General features: G+C 33.9%; 1 protein-coding gene across 1 annotated transcript in view; it reads right to left on the reverse strand.

Annotated features, from left to right (window-relative positions):
* Positions 1 to 6,390: 6,390 nt before the first annotated feature.
* The window catches only part of Smarca5 (SWI/SNF related, matrix associated, actin dependent regulator of chromatin, subfamily a, member 5), a 32,690-nt gene continuing 21,108 nt past the window's right edge, over positions 6,391 to 17,972 (reverse strand). The window contains exons 13-24 of the mRNA XM_046459571.2: positions 17,780 to 17,932; positions 16,806 to 16,938; positions 15,225 to 15,373; positions 14,901 to 15,020; positions 13,890 to 14,000; positions 13,501 to 13,614; positions 13,031 to 13,153; positions 12,322 to 12,454; positions 11,371 to 11,489; positions 10,744 to 10,956; positions 8,281 to 8,388; positions 6,391 to 7,671 (exon numbers count right to left, since the gene is read on the reverse strand). Of these exons, the coding sequence (XP_046315527.1) occupies positions 7,606 to 7,671; positions 8,281 to 8,388; positions 10,744 to 10,956; positions 11,371 to 11,489; positions 12,322 to 12,454; positions 13,031 to 13,153; positions 13,501 to 13,614; positions 13,890 to 14,000; positions 14,901 to 15,020; positions 15,225 to 15,373; positions 16,806 to 16,938; positions 17,780 to 17,932 (1,542 nt within the window). The 3' untranslated portion in view covers positions 6,391 to 7,605. The remainder of the gene's footprint in view (positions 7,672 to 8,280; positions 8,389 to 10,743; positions 10,957 to 11,370; positions 11,490 to 12,321; positions 12,455 to 13,030; positions 13,154 to 13,500; positions 13,615 to 13,889; positions 14,001 to 14,900; positions 15,021 to 15,224; positions 15,374 to 16,805; positions 16,939 to 17,779; positions 17,933 to 17,972) is intronic.

Raw genomic sequence — 17,972 nt, forward strand, 5'->3', positions numbered from 1 at the left:
AAATATACATGGGCCAGGATAACTCTCAGATATATCCCTAAGCCTCACAATGCCCTGAGTCAGCCCTGCCAAGGCCTAGACTTTGGCCCAGGGACTTGGACTTCTGGAGACCTCCAAAACTATGAAAGATAGACTATCGTGATAAGTCATCAAGTTTGGGACAGTTTGTTACAGCAGCCACAGGAAGTTAGTACCCAATGAGAGATCTGCAGAATTTGCTGATGTTGGCAAAGTAAACTAGAAAGTACAAAAAATAAGACACTCGGTGTTTGACTGTGAGGTAATGTTTGTGGAAGCAGTTGAGACCCTATCTTGAAGACCTGACTCAGTCCATTTGAGACTGCTGCTGCTTCCAAGCAACATCAACACATGCACTATGTCTAAAAGCCATGGGAATCCCAGCCTGGACCATGCAAACCTGTATTTAGAAAGAAGTTGTAGGCAGTCCTGTCCCTAAGCTACTCATCATCCACATATTAAGGAATGTAATTGACAGGCATTGCTCTACTCTTAACAGTTCTGACACCAAATGTGTTGGTTTTCTCCCACACCAACAACAAATCCTCCACCTCTCTAGACACCTGCTGGGTGTCCTACAACATCTTCCCAGAGTTATGTGAGACCCCACAGGGCTCTGCAGTCCCGCAAAACTTCTCCCACCTCAGTCACCAGACATAAGCTCCAGACCTCTGATACTTCTGCCAGCTTGGCTACAAGTCACAAGCTCTTACAATCCCTTTCTCAGGTGTGATAGTTTGATAATTTGCTCACAAAACTCAGGAAAATACGTAGTATTTTGCTATTACTGGTTTATAATAAAGAGTTCACATGAACAGCCAGATGAAGAGGCACATAGGGCAAGGTCCAGAAGGGTCCCAAGCACAGGAGCTTCTGTGCCCTGGAGTTTGGGATGTGCCACCCTCCTTTGCCCATGGTCGGTCACCAAGCCAGTTTTTATGGAGTGGTAGATCACTCACCTATCACATGAGTTCTTGGGTTCCATCTCCAGCACTGCAAGGAAAACCAACAAACCCTCAAATGTCAGTAAGAGGGGAATACCATGGTCTCCAGGAGCAGTGCTTAATTCGTGCTGAAATTTTCTAGGCTTTTTGAAACAAGGGGCAGAACTTCTATCATGTTTAATGAATATTGTGTGTTCTTGTTAACTGGGCTCTGGAAAGACTGCTGTTGTCTGCAATCTGCCCTTCCCCAGCACGCAGGCACCTTTGTCTTCCTAGGGTCTGACCTTCCTGGGGTCACCTTCATGCTAAGCCTCTATAGGAGAGACCCGCCCACCTTCCAATTCCAGCACAGCACTGGAGTTGCGTCTAAGGTTTCACAGCAAATTGTTTTGAGGACAAAATTGGGTTTGGAATGAAAAAGAAGTTTCTATCATCAAGTGCTTTTTATTCAAATTCTGTTTTCAGTGACTAAAGAAAAGCTTATCATCTCATGAATCAAAGTAGGAATTCACAATAGCTTAAGGTGAAGAAATAATCTCTATTTAGCTCCACTTCTTTCCCCAATTTATGAAACAACCTATATACATAAAAACACCCTTGGGTTATTTATACCCTCAAAGACAATGTGCTTGAGAAAGAAAAATATATGCTTAATTATTGACTTTGCAAGTGTATTAATAGCCTTTTTGCTAATGTGGTGATTATCTTGTTTAAACAATAAAGCCTTCAGCATTGTCTCTCTTATTACTGAAGACGGATGATATACAATATTAAGCATTGGCATCGGACCAGTAAGACCCGTACATCTTGAATGCTAGAGAATTAATCACCTCCTCAGTTCAAAATTTAGAGGCTGGGAGTGTGGCTCAGCGGCAGTGCACTTGCCCAGCCTGTGAGGCCCAGGGTTCCATTCCTAGCAACAAAAACAACAAAAATGTAGGTGACTCTCAATGTGGGATATTCCTATGTATACAGAAGATGGGCACATTCCCAAATACAATCCAGAAAATAAGGAATATGGCTGTTTGGCCAACTCACCCTCACTACTCTACAGGTCCAAAATCCCAATAATTCTTGTTCATGTTCACTCTATTGCCAGTAGCCTACTACCTTAGGGACATAGAGGGGAATTACAACCAAAGAATATTGTTGCTACTAGCAAACAACATGGCTGGTCAAGGAGGTATGTTGAACACATTTATGAAATTGATTTAATGCTAATTTTTTAAATCAAAAGTTTAAGTGTTTAAGTCAGGGAGAAGTAAATTGAGACTATTCTTTTATAGTACTAGAGTTTAAAAACTAATATCAAACACCTCATACCACCTGTAGGATAAAGCTCAATGAAAGACTCAAATCAGAAAATTTGGCAATGTGAATTTTGATGCTTGGTGAGCCTCAGACCAAAAGGATTTCCTGTGGTAAAACAGCCACAGATCTAATGGTTTCAGCTTGTCCTCTGCTGCCCTTTCAGGCACATGTCCTATAATGCATTTTAACAATAGCCTCCAATTTTCCCACCGTTCACTTCTCATGTTTTGTGATCTTCCTCAAAGCAGATCTTTTCTTTTTCAAGGGAGGCAACTGGAAGAGAGTACTATATCCACACAATTACAGTCACTGCTTGTTGAGGGTTTAGAAAGAGAAGCCTATTCTGTCATCAGTCCACTGTATTCTTAGTTTTGGGCACAATCTTAAAAACATAAGGGCCAACAGGAGTGCCAACTCTATCTCCAGATGTAGGTGATTAAAAAAAAAAAAAAAAAAAAAAAACTTACAAGAGCCAGAGGCACTAATCAATCTCCAGTACCTCAAAATTGGGCAGGGAGACATTAATGTTCAACACATCATTTCTAAGCAATCTAAAAAAGCTGTCCTGGGTCCTCATGTGTTCCCAGTGGGCAGAGCTCATGAGCAAACAGGACTACAAGTTCTAGGTATGGATCTTCATAGTTGCCCAGGTGGAAGGGAAGATTTGGTGTCTTATTCTTGGGCTATATACTGTATTACTGGCTTTCTTCCTATTTATACAGTTTGGAACTCAAGACAAAAAAAAAAAAAAATCAACATTAATAGCACCCAGACTGTAACCTTTCTACAGTAATGAAAATTACCTACAGATATTGAATAGCCTGCCCATGCCCAATGCATCAATATGGGAACATAAACTTCTGACTTCGATAGATCATGTCTTAAATGTGAGATATACAGCAGGATGTGTCCTGAGAATTACTTGTACATATTTTGACTTAAAAACTGTCCTTCCTGGCTAGGGACAGAGGTACATGTAACCCTAGCTACAAGGGAGACTGAGGCAGGAGGGAATCACAAGTTCAAGGCCAACCTGGGCAACTTTAGCAAGATCCCATCTCAGTATAAAAAATAAAAAGGGCTGGGTAGATGTAGCTAAGTAGTAATGTGCCCTTGCTTTCAATCCTCAGTAAGACAAAAAAAAGTATCCCTCTGTGAAAGAAACAAACATCCAAAGTCATTGTGTCAGCAAGTTAATTCTTTAACCACCATTTGTCATTTCTGTAATAAAGTGGCTTACAATTCAACAGTCCCTTGCACCGACTACCAAATGTTGCTCGGCCATCATTTCATCACTTACTTGCACAGCATCATTTTATGATACACTGATTTGTAAATTTGAGCAACTGGATGATGAAAAGTTTTGTACCACTTATTCCACTTTTAAAAAGGAAAACAATAACCAACAGATAAATTGAGATGTTCTGATTCATTACTACTTGGACAGCTTAAATTGCTGGGCCCTGCCCACAGAAAATCTGATTCAGGAATCTGAGTATGGACTGAAGAGGTTTTTTGGTTTGTTCTTTGATGCTAGGGACTGAACCAGGGCCTCTTACATGCTAATTATGTCCCCTCAGGAGCTCTATCACTGACCTATACCACCAGCCCCAAGAGAATCTTTTTTAGCAAGCTCCCAATTATTGCCACTGTTGCTGGTCTTACGACACACTGGAGAAACGAATCTTTGATATAATTAAGATATTATGACTTAAAAGCTAGTATATAAAAAGAGACCCTGGTAAATCTGCATAAATTCAAGAAAACGCATTCTGAAATATTCATCCTACATTTAAAAAAAATCCAGGTTGGGGTGGGGGCACAGGGGGAATAGCTCAGTGGAAAAGTACAAAAGGCCCTAGGTTCAGGCAATAGCCACCCCAAGATCCGTATTAACTTGATCACCATGTTAATTTTGAAAATGTCTGGTTTCAGTTTGCTTTGGCAAGATATCTTAAAACAAAGCTTTTTAAATTTTTAAAATATTATTTTAGTTTTAGGCAGACTCAATATTTTTATTTGGTGCTGAAGATAGCACCCAGGGCCTCATGCATGCTAGGTGAACACTCTACCACTGAGCCATAACTCCAGCCCCAAGCTTTTAAAATTTTATTGCTCATATTGAACACCTTTGAGGTGATAAAAGACTGATTCTAATTCAGATCTGGCACGAGGCCCAAAGTTCTACATTTCTAACAAACTCCCAGGTAAAGGTTTTACGGCATATCCCTGGTAGGCCCAGAGGATTACTGTGACCTCAATTTTCAAAACACACTACACTTAGTGACTTTTTCTAGTAAAACTTATAATGTTGAGTTAATGCCCAAGTTGTAAGCTACAAAGGTGGTTTTAAGGGAAAGCATACATGAAGATAGTAGAGCGCTACCCAACCACTGCGTCTGTCAAGGTTTACCTAGGTGACTACATGAGGCCCAGGCAGTTTAGGTCCAAATATACTGAAATACAAGTTGTATAAAGCACTGCTTCTTTCTTTAAAATGGTCATAGAAAAAAAACTTGTTTTACTATTTCTGAAACAAGTGCATTATTTTGAGTTCAACCTCTTCATATTTTTTCAACTCCTACAACTTAAATCTGCCTACTGAATTCATTCACCCACAGAAATACTTCATAAGAAAAAGTGTCAAGTATTAAGGACTGTAGGCTTTTCAGCATGGGAGTTAATGAACATTATCTGAACTAAGGACTCACAGATCTCTAAAGGGAAAAACAAAATTGACATGGCTTTTTAAAATACTGTATAAATTATGGAATCCAACACCATACAATAGGATTCTATTTAAGAAAATTTGAAACCTACCAACAAATTAGTAGATTAATTGGTTGTGTGTCAAATACTTATATTGAGCCACTTATTCCTTTTTGCTATTACTTTTTACCTCTTAACTAGATACTAGAATTCCATAAATACATTTAACTAGACACTTTAGAATCTTGTAAGAGAAAAAAACAAGATTTAGATGTCCATGAATACAACTATTAATTATGACTGGTTAGTACAGAATTCCTAATAATTTTAATTCATCATAACAAACGCACATAAGCATTGCTGTAACATTATGCACATTCGAATTAACTATATTAAGTGGCTTAAATTAAAAATAAAGCTTGTTATTGCAACATTTTCCATTCTTTTTAAGATTAACATTTATATTGGGAGTAGAAAATAACAATTGCATTTTATTTAGTAACAGACATTACCTTCCCAACAGAAATTACATACACAGCCTTACTCATTAAGTAAATGAAATATTCTAGATAATAGATTGCTGTAACACATCACTATGTCAACACTGGCTCTTCTGGGTTTACTTCAGGCACCATCCTACCAGTATGGGATGGGCTTGTTTTCCAATGTTCAGTCTATCTTCACCGTTAGTTCTTTAAGACAGAGGGGTAATTTGAACTTAGTTACCATTTTTCCTTCCCTTAAATAGCAAATAAAAATATGATTTGATTTAATTCTAGATGAACATGCAACAGTGGTATCTACATTCACTGATGAAATAATTATCGCCTCTATTGGCAAAACTGCAATGCTAAATACAGGCATTATTAGTTTTCATGCTTTTCCCAAGTCCATTTTTCTTCATATTAATTTATTTTATATTTGAGTCTGCAAGCTCTCAAGGACTAGTACTGTATTTAATTCAGTCTATATTTCCACTCTTTTAACTCCTCCCAATTTTTCTTTCTCTGAAAAACATGACTTTAGTGACCTCTATAGTTTTCTTTCAGCCTTGCATTTTTTCCCCCAATTATTTTTTTCTAAAATGAGGTCACAACTCTTATTTAAGAATCCAATGTTGTTTAGAAGTCAATTTAGTTTGGGGAACATGTAATAAATCCAAACTACTCTATAATTTACCATAAAAACTGTTTTGTTTGATATTAGCATCAGCAATCCCATATTTCACAAAATTATGCAGTATGAGTAATACTAATCAGAATTTTCAATTATATATGAACAGATGAAAATATCTAATAGAAATATGAGAGGAAGCAATCTAAGTATAGGGAAAGAGAGAATGTCCTAAGGAAAAAAAAGTGGAAAATTAAGTGAGAAAAAAACACTTTTAATGGAAAGAAAAGACCACTTTGAGGATTATAAAAGTTATATTTATTCACGATGCTACATTTATTGCATTCCCTTAGAAAAATGGAGAACTGTTTATGTACCCAATTTGCACATATAAAACTTTATACAAATTATGTGTAGCACATAAAGGCCTCTGGTACAGCTAAAATCCTGACACTACCATTTGGGTATTCCTGCTTCAGGGTCTCCAGTTTATCAAGTCTGTTCCATAGAAAATAAAAACTGGAATTATACTCAGTCTTGCTGCTAACCCTTAGAAATTATTTTAAAATATAATAAAATAAAATTTTCATTTACTCTAAAACTCAAAAAATACTATAAACTGGGAGTGAATACACTTTGTTACCAATTTTAACAACATGACAAATTCACACCTTATTGTAGTTGGGTCTTTCTAAATTAAAAAAAAAAAAAATCACCTTAGTTCTGACATTATCTTTCTAAATTGTGGCTGTTTCAGAAGGTTATTTGTCAAAATATTTACCAAATACTTAAAAAATAATAATAATAATAATATTCCTTTTACAAAATGGTACAACACCTTAAGGAACCAGAAAATACTAAATGTCTTTGGCTATACAACCTAAAAGGCCATTCTTCCAACAGAATAGGGCATATTCGCTTCAGAACCAACCATAAAACCAGAAAGCATAACAGAAATATGCATAGAAATTAATAATAATTTGACTTGCCTTTTTCCCCATTCTATAATAAGCAAGGAGAATGCAATTTACATAATCTTTCCAGATGAAACTCAATAGCACTACAAAGAAAATACCCAAATTTCTGCAAAGGCAAAGTGAATTAAAACAATTACACAACCAAGTGAAGACTGAAGGGACAAATGTTATTTGCAATTTTTTTTTTACTTGTTTGCTTGTTTTAAAGCCTTACAAGTGTACAAATCATAGCGGATAAACAAAAAAATCACAATCTTCACAAATGGAGCTATAATAGAAAAATAAATCAAATGAAACATTTATTAATAAATGAAGCCTATTTTATTACTTCAAGTGTTAACGATAAAAAAATTTCAGCACAGCTGTTGCATTTAAAAAAGTGAAACTACATACTATATTTCTAGCTCAGTAAACAGATGAACCTGATGTCTTTGAATGACATAACAATTGAGCATTGTACAGTACATCTTATGAAGACCCGTAAATTAAAGAACTACTGGTTTAAAGTTAGTGATTATGAAACAAATATGCATTCATAGTTTCAGTTTCTTTTTTCTTCCTCGGCCATCAGGTGCTCCGTCCATTTTACGTTTCTGTGTCTACAAACAAACAGAAGGATTATTTTTCATGGCAAGACTAATACCAACATGAAATAATCTGCAGACATATGATGGCACTTTAGTTATAACTGCTACATAGTAACAGTTAAGTACAAGAATTTTTCCCCCCAGACTATTTAAATCTTTCAAAACAAACTATCAAGTCCCCAAATAATCATATTATTATTAAGTAGCAATATAATTTTTTTCCCTTTATAATGCTTACCTTAACATTGCTAAGACCTCACTAGGACAATAAACCAAAAGTTAAAAGCTAAAGCAAAGGTTGTGATGTCATTGTTTTCCTAATATTTCTTAAATTATTCTAAAATTATGACCTGTATTCCCAAAACGACTGTGCACTCTGGGCATCCAGGAGACATACCTTTGCATTTCTTCAGGAGCCCCTAAATAAGATAACATGATTTTCCCTACACAGTATAGTGAAGTTTCATTTATACTTTCAAAGAATTTAACTATTATTTTAAGAAACAAAACACTAAAAAATGAGAAAACTAACACATTAATGATAGTCAAGTAATATTCAAATATTTTAAAATAATGAACTTTACATGGTCTGTATACCTTCACATATTCACGAATACTTACTGAAGGCTTTGGTCCTCTTTTCTTTTTCTCTGCCTTCTCCTTTTCTTCTAGTTCCATGTTTTCTCTTTCAATTAGAGTAATTAAGGTATTACACCTCCTTTGGAGTTCCTGAGTTATAAACATAATTACACGATAAGCTTATATTTTCCATCTATAAGTTGTCCTAATTTCAATTTTTAAACTAAGGTTATGTCTTAGTAGGATAATATAAAATCACTCATAAAAAACTGACAGTTTAAACAAAAACAAGCAAAAGAAATTTATTTTCATGTAGAGTCCATGCTGAGGATTTAAAAAAGATATGTGATGTTTTTACATCATACTGGTGAATACTCTTCACAAATCCTTCCTACATTTAGGAACTGAAGCAGTGAAAATGAACATCTCAGAATATATGCAAATATATGCAATACTGTTAACTTTACTATGACTGAGAACTCCATGCTATTTATACCACAAAATTTTTAAAAATCAATAATGAATAATCGGAAGGTGAAAATCAGCTGGAACGTTAACATATGCATAATCTTTCCCTTCAAAGCATTATCAGAGCCTGGTGTGGTGGCGCACACCTATAATTCCAGAGGCTCAGTAGGCTGAGGCAAGAGGATTATGAGTTCAAAGCAAGCCTCAGCAAAAGCGAAGTGCTGAGCAACTCAGTGAGACCATGTCTCTAAATAAAATACAAAAATAGGCTGTGAATGTGGCTCAGTGGTCAAGTGCCCCTGAGTTTAATCCCTGGTACCTCCCTGCCCCCGCAAAAAAAAAAAAAAAAGAAAGGAAAAAAAAGGGCATTATTAGAATTAAAGTAGTAAAAGTAGCTCATACTACCTTTCCCAATTTTGAAAAAATGACCATGGAAGCCTTATGAGTTCTACCTCTCTGTCTAGCAATCTATACATCCTCCAGAAAGGGTTTTTTTTTTTTTTTAGAAAATTTTTAATATTTATTTTTTAGTTTTCGGCGGACACACATCTTTGTATGTGGTGCTGAGGATCGAACCCGGGCCCCACGCATGCCAAGCGAGCGCGCTACCGCTTGAGCCACATCCCCAGCCCCAGAAAGGGTTTTAAGTCTAATGGAGAAGTAGTAAACAACACTACAGGAAACCTAAATCCATTTGAATCAATGGTAACAACTCCATTACTTACAGAGCAAAAGTAACTCTGTTCCTGTAATAAATTAAACTTTTACATAGACAACCACAATACAATAATTTAAATACTATATAGAAGACACCATACAAAGCTTAGAAATATGTGCAGTAACATAGAATTAGAAGGCAATAACATTAAAATTGTTTCCTTTAACAGTTATATCAATGTATTACAAATATGTGTATAAATCCTCTGGGCTTCTAGACAAGAACTACGTATGCCTCAATTATTTATCACCAAGGGGCTATATATATCATGACTGTTGTGAGCTTTAATATGAGACATGCTAGAAAGTAATGCAGTTTTTAGACCATAGTATTATATGGTATGTGACACTCTGTCTCTCATTACAGACCCTATACAATCATTATTCCTAATTAATCATCAAACTGTTTCTACTTAAAGACACTGAAGGGCTTCCACCTAATTACATGTTTATATAGTGGTTTTTTTTTCCCCTTCAAAGTAGATCCATGTTAATTACAACATTACCCTAATTTGGGTATCACAAAATAGTAGCCCTTCTTGTTACCCTGTGAAAATTTTTTTCCATTGATCAAATATGAAAACAATGAACACTACCCAGTGCCATGTAGAGTGGCAATATACCTCAAATACTCTGAGAAATCCTACTACATATTTAGAGTTTGCTTCTCCTAGCATGTCTCAAACCTATTTTTACATTTTCATCATCTTGAAAAACACTAGTTAAGGTTAAAAGTTCAAAGGTGATGAAACAATGGAAGAAAAGGATCAATCCACCAAACCTAAACTTTTCTGAATTCTAATTTTAGGTTGTTAGAAATGGAGAACATTGGTCAGATACAGCCAGGCACTGGAAATAAAAACAAAACTGAGCATTAAATCAGTACTAAAAAATAGTGCCTTACTACATTCAGTCATTTAAAAATAACCCAGATTCAGTATTTTGATGTACAAATGCCTGCATGCAAAAAGTCTTTCTACAGAAATATGTCCACTTTCAAAATCAAAGATATCACATTCAGAAGTTGAAACTGATGGCAACATTGCCTCCCACTCCGTACCAGATTAACATTACTATCAAAAATTAGTTCTATCATATATTACAATGTTAAAAAAATGCATATTAAAGAATTAGACCAATAAACATTTTATGATACTAGATTTTTAAAATGTGGATGTGATTAGTTTTCTAAGAAAATGGTTTAACTTCTGACACTACCAAAAAATTACGACAAAAATCTATATCAACAAATTTTAAGTTACCTTAAAAGGACATTCAGTCTAAACTCTGCTACACTACACAAAAACCCTGAGCACTCACCATTGCAGTTCTGGACTTCAGAAACCAATCAAATCTGAACTGAGGAGAATTGCGAATACACTGTCGCAATTCATCATAAACATTTTCCTTGTCAAACCCAAGCTTATGAAGCATACAAATGAGAAAACGATCCTCTTCTTCTGTATAGTTTTTTCCTTTGTTAGTACCATATGATATTCTCAGCTGATGAAAAGGTGCTTTGTACCGTCCAATCTATAAAAGATATTATATATAAAATACAAATCCTACATAATTTTATTTCAAATTCAGCTTTACTCTAATTAGCTTGAAATATTATATCTCAAATCAAAATTTTCTATCCAGAGAACCTCAAATGCATTATATAACCTGTGTTCTCAAGCCTTTATAGTCCTTATTATTATTACAAAGAGAAATACAGACTCAAGACTTCCTTACACTACTTAAGAAGGAGTCAATCTTGGCACCTTTGACCCAGATTAAGTCAGTCTAATACTACTCAGGTAAATTACAATAACATCTATAATGTTTGAATGCTTTACTTTGAGGAAATTTTAAATGTTAAACCTTCACTGCTTTTCCTTTTAAAAAGTTACTTTAACTTTCCTATATTACAGATAGTACAATTTTTATTAACATAAAAAGTACCTTTGTATCAAGTGCTTTTTTGATACTTATTCTTCTCTGAATTCTTGCCTCTCCCCTTTCAATCTGAGCCATAATCTTTTCTATGTCCTGGAGCTCATTGCATCTTTCCCAGAACACAGCTTTAAAAGAATAAAAGTTGGTCAGATGGGATGAGTGCAGGAAGCATACATGTTAACATGTTGTAATTTATTTGCAAAGGACTAAGAAACATTCCCAATTATCCCACACTTAATACTAGAAAGCAAGTCACTTATAATTTCTCAATTTCCTTAAATGAAAGAGATAAATGGATGATTTAAATTACCTACCAACTCTTTAAACTTCCACTCATCTAAAATTCTAAGCATTCTCAGCACAGCATAACTACACATATTCAATCTGACATTTCCAACTGACCTCAAAAAACAAAAGCATACTAATACTTGAGAACTGAAAGAAAAATAATAAATTGAAAATTAAAGCACACTAAAAAAAAATTTTTAAAGCACAATTATTTTGTGTCTATTTTAGCTTTCTTGGCTATAGTTTTAGCTATAGTTAAAAAAAGAAAACAAAACAAAACAAAAAACCAGACAATTATTTTAGGGAGGGAGACATTTTTTGTTTCAAAAAGCAGAAAGTCAGGCTAGGGTTGTGGCTCCGTGGTAGAGTACTTACCTAGCACATGTGAGTCACTGGGTTTGAGCCTCAGCACCACATAAAAATAAATAAAATAAAGGTGTCCTTCTGCAACTAAGAATATGTATTTCTCTCTCTACATTTATATATACATATGTGTATGTGTGTGTGTATATGTTCATATTCTTTAAAAAAGCACAAAACAAGGCACTAAAATGGAAACTTTAGCTGATCAAAACTATTCAGAATAAAAATTCAGAATAAGAAAATAAGAAACTTCAAACACCTCTTGCAAGACTTATAAAATATGTATTAAAATAATAAAAGAATTACCAGAGTATTCAATGACTTCTTCTGGAGTTTTTCCTTCTACTTCTCTTGCTATATTTTCAATATCATCACGACCCCACTTCTCATTAGCTTTGATAAACTGATTAAAATCTCTCTTATTCCAATTGGTAAATCCCTACATAGTAAAAGAAACAAAATATTTCATTATAGCACATTAAACATGGGAAAAATGCTATTATACTTTACCTACCCTTCCAAATACTACACAAAATGTTTCTAATTGCTTAGATACCCAAGCAATAACTCAAAGTTGGAGACAGTAAAATATGCTGTATGAAAGGGGAAATTTTTGCTGTTGTAGTTTGCCCAAAGGAGTAAATAACATAAGGTAAAGGAAAGCTTTAGTTAAAGAGCACTCTGAAAGACCTTGAATGAATCCCATGTTTTAAAAGCAGCAAGCAGAATTTTATAATTGAGAATAACTTGGTAGCAATGTGGAAGATTCACAGGAAAGATGGGAACACTGAAAATAAGGTGTTCAAAATTACACACACTCTACCAAGTGCAAATCTATAATCTTCTTGACTACCTCAACTAATGACAATTAAAATGTAGCATTTATCCATGTTTTACCATGTTCAACTATTCTATCTCTGTATAAGAAGAAATATACTTTGTATGCCAACACGATCTCACAGGATATTTTATAAAATTAACAATTACTAACTTTTGAATCGATTGAAGACTATACCTGTGTCAGAAGCTTCTCTTTTTCCTCTAACTCTTCATCATTAAGGGGTTCAGCTTCATCAATTTTAAGTTGCTCTTCTTTCTGTGCCTGTGCTGCATTAGGAAGGTCAGGACTTCGAGGTACCTAAAAGATATTTTCCCATGCCATCAAACAATATATTTTAAAGAGCATGTGATGAATTACATTCTTAATCAACTAAACTACATTTCACAAATTCCAATCTAATCCAAGAGAAAACATACTAATACCCTGCATTTATTATATTAAAAATAAAGATTAGTCATCAAAGTTTTTTCCTTTCCTTTTAATGAAGAACAATTCAAACATTATGTGCTAGGCATATACAGCTAGGATACATACATAATATTCTTTTCTACTAGGCTCAAAATAGTTAAACAAACAATAGTTAATGTTCATATATTTTTTGGTTTCAGGGTGGAAGAGGACACAAAATGGAGAACTGCAATTACCTTGTACCCAATAGTTTTTCTGTAATACAGAATTTCTTTTTCCAGTAATTCAAACAAACGTGGGGGAAAGAACTGGAAATCCTGAACATTGGGTTGTTTTGGAGGTCGAGGAGCCTAAAAAAAAAAAAAGAAAGAAAGAAAAATAAATCATAACAGCCAATTCTCCAAGCAACTCAGTATATCTTTCAATAAAACTGAACTGACATTAATCAAATTTTAAACACACAACTTAAAAATTAATTTTAACAAGTGTTAATTGAAATCTGAAGAGGATATTCTATAAAAAGCATACAAAGTATAATATTCAATCTTATTTTATTACAAGAATGTTAAAAAATAATAATTTATATTTTCAGATTTTAAGATACTTTGATGCTATGTCAACTCACTTTAGGTGCTTTAGGTTCACTAACGCGAAGAGCTTCCCTGAAATAGGCATCAACAGCATAGTTGGCTTTTCTTTCGCGTTTGGGTGGTTCAATCCACTCTGTGAATGCAATCTAGTATGTGGGAAACAATTAAAATCATCAACTTGCATTATTAGTGTAACAAATTATTATTGAGTGATGTTTATGAATTAAAAGATACTGAAAAAAAAAATCCTGCACTTTGACGAGGGTAGGAACTATGATGTTTTGCTGAATACCATGTAATTAACACAGGACAATGTCTAGTAAACAGCACAGGTGTTCAGAAGTATTTCTTGCCCAAATGAATAATTCTGTTGGATGTGAGAGAAAATGCTGCAGAATGTTTGCTATGACCCAAATTAGGAGGAAAATGGAGAAACACATTTAACCTAGGAAAACTTCTAGGGATATATGTGCCCAAATGTTAATAAGGAAAACTCTAGATATGCTCTAGGTAGAATTATATTTTCTTTTCTATAGGTATTTTCTAATTTCTACATTAATCAAGTATTACTTATGAAATTAAGAAATTATTCCTTTTCATATTACCAAGCAAGTCTGTTTAAAAAAATCAGCTGTGACTTTTTTGACATTATTTTCATTTTCAAATATCCCAAACACTATATTCTCTTGTTGCAAGAACATACTTCACTATAACCATATACAAAAACATTTCAGCACTTACAAATGTAAAATTTTCCATAATGAAAAAAATTTAGATACATTTACATACATCTAATTAAAAAACTACTGTTTGAGACACAATTACAAGGTATTACATCTAGCACTTAAAAATTCACGTTTCCAGGAAAACAAAGCTTCATTACTAAATCTTTTTTTTTTAATTAATTTTTTGTTGCTGTTGATGGACCTTTGTTTTATTTATTTACATGTGGTGCTGAGAATCAAACCCAGTTCTGCACATATGCCAGGCAAATGCTCTACCACTGAGCCACAACCCAAGCCCCACTAAATCTCTTTCTAAAATACCTTTTGTTTTTCTCTGTAGTCTTCTCCTTCAAAGTTATAAACACTTGATTCTGTATCCATTGTAAAGTTTCTAAGAGAGCTTTCACCCATCTTGGAGAGTTTTTCATTCATCTCTGCAGTCTAGACAAAAGAAACATCAGAATGAGAAAGGAAAAAAGCACTAGACATGCAGTCAAAATGAAAAGGACTTCACCGTACACAAAAGCTGCTTTTTACAGTAATACAATAATAATAAAAATTATCTATAAATTCACAGAACAGTCCCTCAAATAGTTTTGGTCTGTAACACTCATTAAAAGCATTATCATTTAATCTGCATCTCACCTTCTTTGCACCTCTTTCTAAAATTCCATCAATATCTTCATCAGTGATCTCACTTTCTTTTGAGGCAAATACATGCGTTGCCCCATGTCGAATCATTTGAAGCATCTCATCTTTCCCAATTTTGTTCAGATTCTGATCCACGAGCCTCCCTGAGATAAAAGTTTGTATTGTATAAGGTTAGCCAAACAGACTTTATTTTACTGGAAACTTGAAATTCTAAATGTTAGATGTAATAAACTTGTACTTTTGTCTCAAACATCAATCATTTCTGTTTACTGGTAATTCACATCTGATCATTTTCCTATTAAACTCAATGCCAACTTTTCAGCTTTGAAATGTTTCTAAAGCTTATGACTTATGTAATGTCACCTACTATATATTATCTCAATGATAATCTCTTTTGTGGAATAGATACACTACTTGAAAATCAAAATTACTGGGGAAGAAAAAACTCACAAATTTAAATATAAGTGAGCATTATAAAGAAAAAAGTTTCAGATGAGCAAAAAAAGATATCAATGCAAATCCCTTAAGTCAAGTTTTTCTCAGAAAAGTGAAATACAAAAAAAACCTTCATGAAATCAAACTTTATGTAAAAACTGAAATATGTAACATCAGTTTCTAAAAACTTCTCTCTGAAGAATTCAAAACTCCTGAAAATTTATTTTGATCAGAGATGAAATTTAGCATTAATAAAGACCTTCAACTGGTAAATATTGGCCAATCTGAGTAGCTCGTGTTTTCAAAAAATATAGGCATCAATATTGTGTCTTCCTTAAAAATGCTAATCTAGAATGGGAATTTTGAGTTTCATTTAATCAATCCAAAATAAAATTCCATTTTTACCCTCTAATCTACTCAGTGTCTCACTCCCTCCCACTAAATGTAGAACCTGAAAGTTAGAAAACACCAATTTTATTCATCAATGTATTTTTGGCAAAGAATAGTGCCTGCCATACAAAGGATACTCAATAAGTAGTTTTTTAGTCTTATAAAAATAAGACTCTCTGATTTTAATTTTTACTTCTTCGGTATCTCCCCAAGTAAGCAACAGTGTTTACAAAGCATAATCACTCTGCTCTATTTAATAAGTATTATGCTGAATATTAGCTATTTTATATACACATTCTATTTAATTCTTGAAAATTCTAAGCAAGGGACTGGGGCTATAGCTCAGTGGTAGAGCTCTTGCCTTGCAAGAGTGAGGCACTGGGTTCGATCCTCAGCACCACATAAAAAATAAAGAAAGAAAGATACTGTGTCCACCTATAACTAAAAAAATAATTTAAAAAAATCCTAAGCAATAGTTATTTTTATTCTCATTTAGTAGATTAAGAAACTGGCTCAGGTAATAGAAAAAAAAAGCTAACTAGCAGATCAATATTCAGATCTCAACTTTCTTGAGCCCCAACCCATCTTCTTAATAACAAAACTAAGGTTTAATCTTTGGAATTCAATCTATCTCTACTGGGTGCTAGCTTGACTCAACAGATGAGATTTCTCCTTTAAAAAAAACAGTCGTACAATCAATCACTCATTCTATCAATCCAACTTGTAAATTTTTAAAGTTCTAGGGCCCACCTTGTTGAATAACAATTGAATCCAGTCTGAGTTTCATCTCAGCCCTTTCTACTATTCTTTCTTCTACAGTATTATCAGTTATAAAACGGAACACTCTGACAGTCTTGGTTTGTCCAATTCTATGTGCTCGGTCCTAAGTGAAAAAACATGTTATTTTGAATATACTTAAAAAGTCATATAAATAATATATGAAAGTACATATTGATAAAATATTCTTAAATAGAAGATACTTTCTAACTTTCTATTAAAGATGTGACATGAAAAAAATAAATTTCACCAAAATTTATTATCTTTAAATATTACTAAATTTATAAATATAATAGAGAAATTTGCACATTTGAAAATTACTTTGAATACAATTTTCTGTTTATCATCTAGTAAATCTACACACCACATTCCCACAAAGCATTTCTTATTTGTAATAATTATCAAATCTTCCCCAGTTATCAGATTTAATAAAGTTGGCTTAAGGGTCACCAGTATCACAGACTGAGTCATTAGCATTATCAAACAAAAATCTGTAAATCTTCATATTAATCTACAGATCATAATGCTGAGCATAATAATAATTTGCTGATCCAGCCAGACACTCCCATATACAAGCATGAAATTTAAGCATGTAAAGTAAGAGAACAGCGAGGTGTTCACCAAAGTAGTTAAGTTATGCTACATTTCAGTTTTGGCCAATCACTGTGGGAGCACTTTCAGGTCTGACCCACTAAACATTTCCAGGGCAATCCTTTACTCTTCCCTATTCTGCTATCAGGGTACAGAAGATACAGCAGATGACTCCTACATCCCAAGTTAGGACAGAGCCGTAAGATGAATATACCCTTAGATGGTATTCAAAACACCCTCACTAAACCATTGGATCAGAGAAAAATCAAATTTACTGGGTTAAGACACTGACATTGGAAGAATTAGCTTGCCTAACTATGAAATCTATTAAGCACAGAATGTTTGTTTTCTCTTACCATAGCCTGAAGATCTACTTGGGGATTCCAATCTGAATCATATAAAATTACTACATCAGCAGTTGCAAGATTGATGCCAAGACCACCAGCACGCGTACTTAACATGAAAACAAACTTTGAGCTATTTGGTTCATTGTATGCATTGATTGAATCCTATGGATATAAAATAAAGTCAGGATCAGAAAATTGTATT

The sequence above is a fragment of the Marmota monax genome, unplaced genomic scaffold (assembly GCF_021218885.2).
Source record: "Marmota monax isolate L192 unplaced genomic scaffold, Marmota_monax_Labrador192_F-V1.1 WCK01_AAM20220418_F8-fsc00039, whole genome shotgun sequence".
NCBI classification, from domain to species: Eukaryota; Metazoa; Chordata; class Mammalia; order Rodentia; family Sciuridae; genus Marmota; species Marmota monax.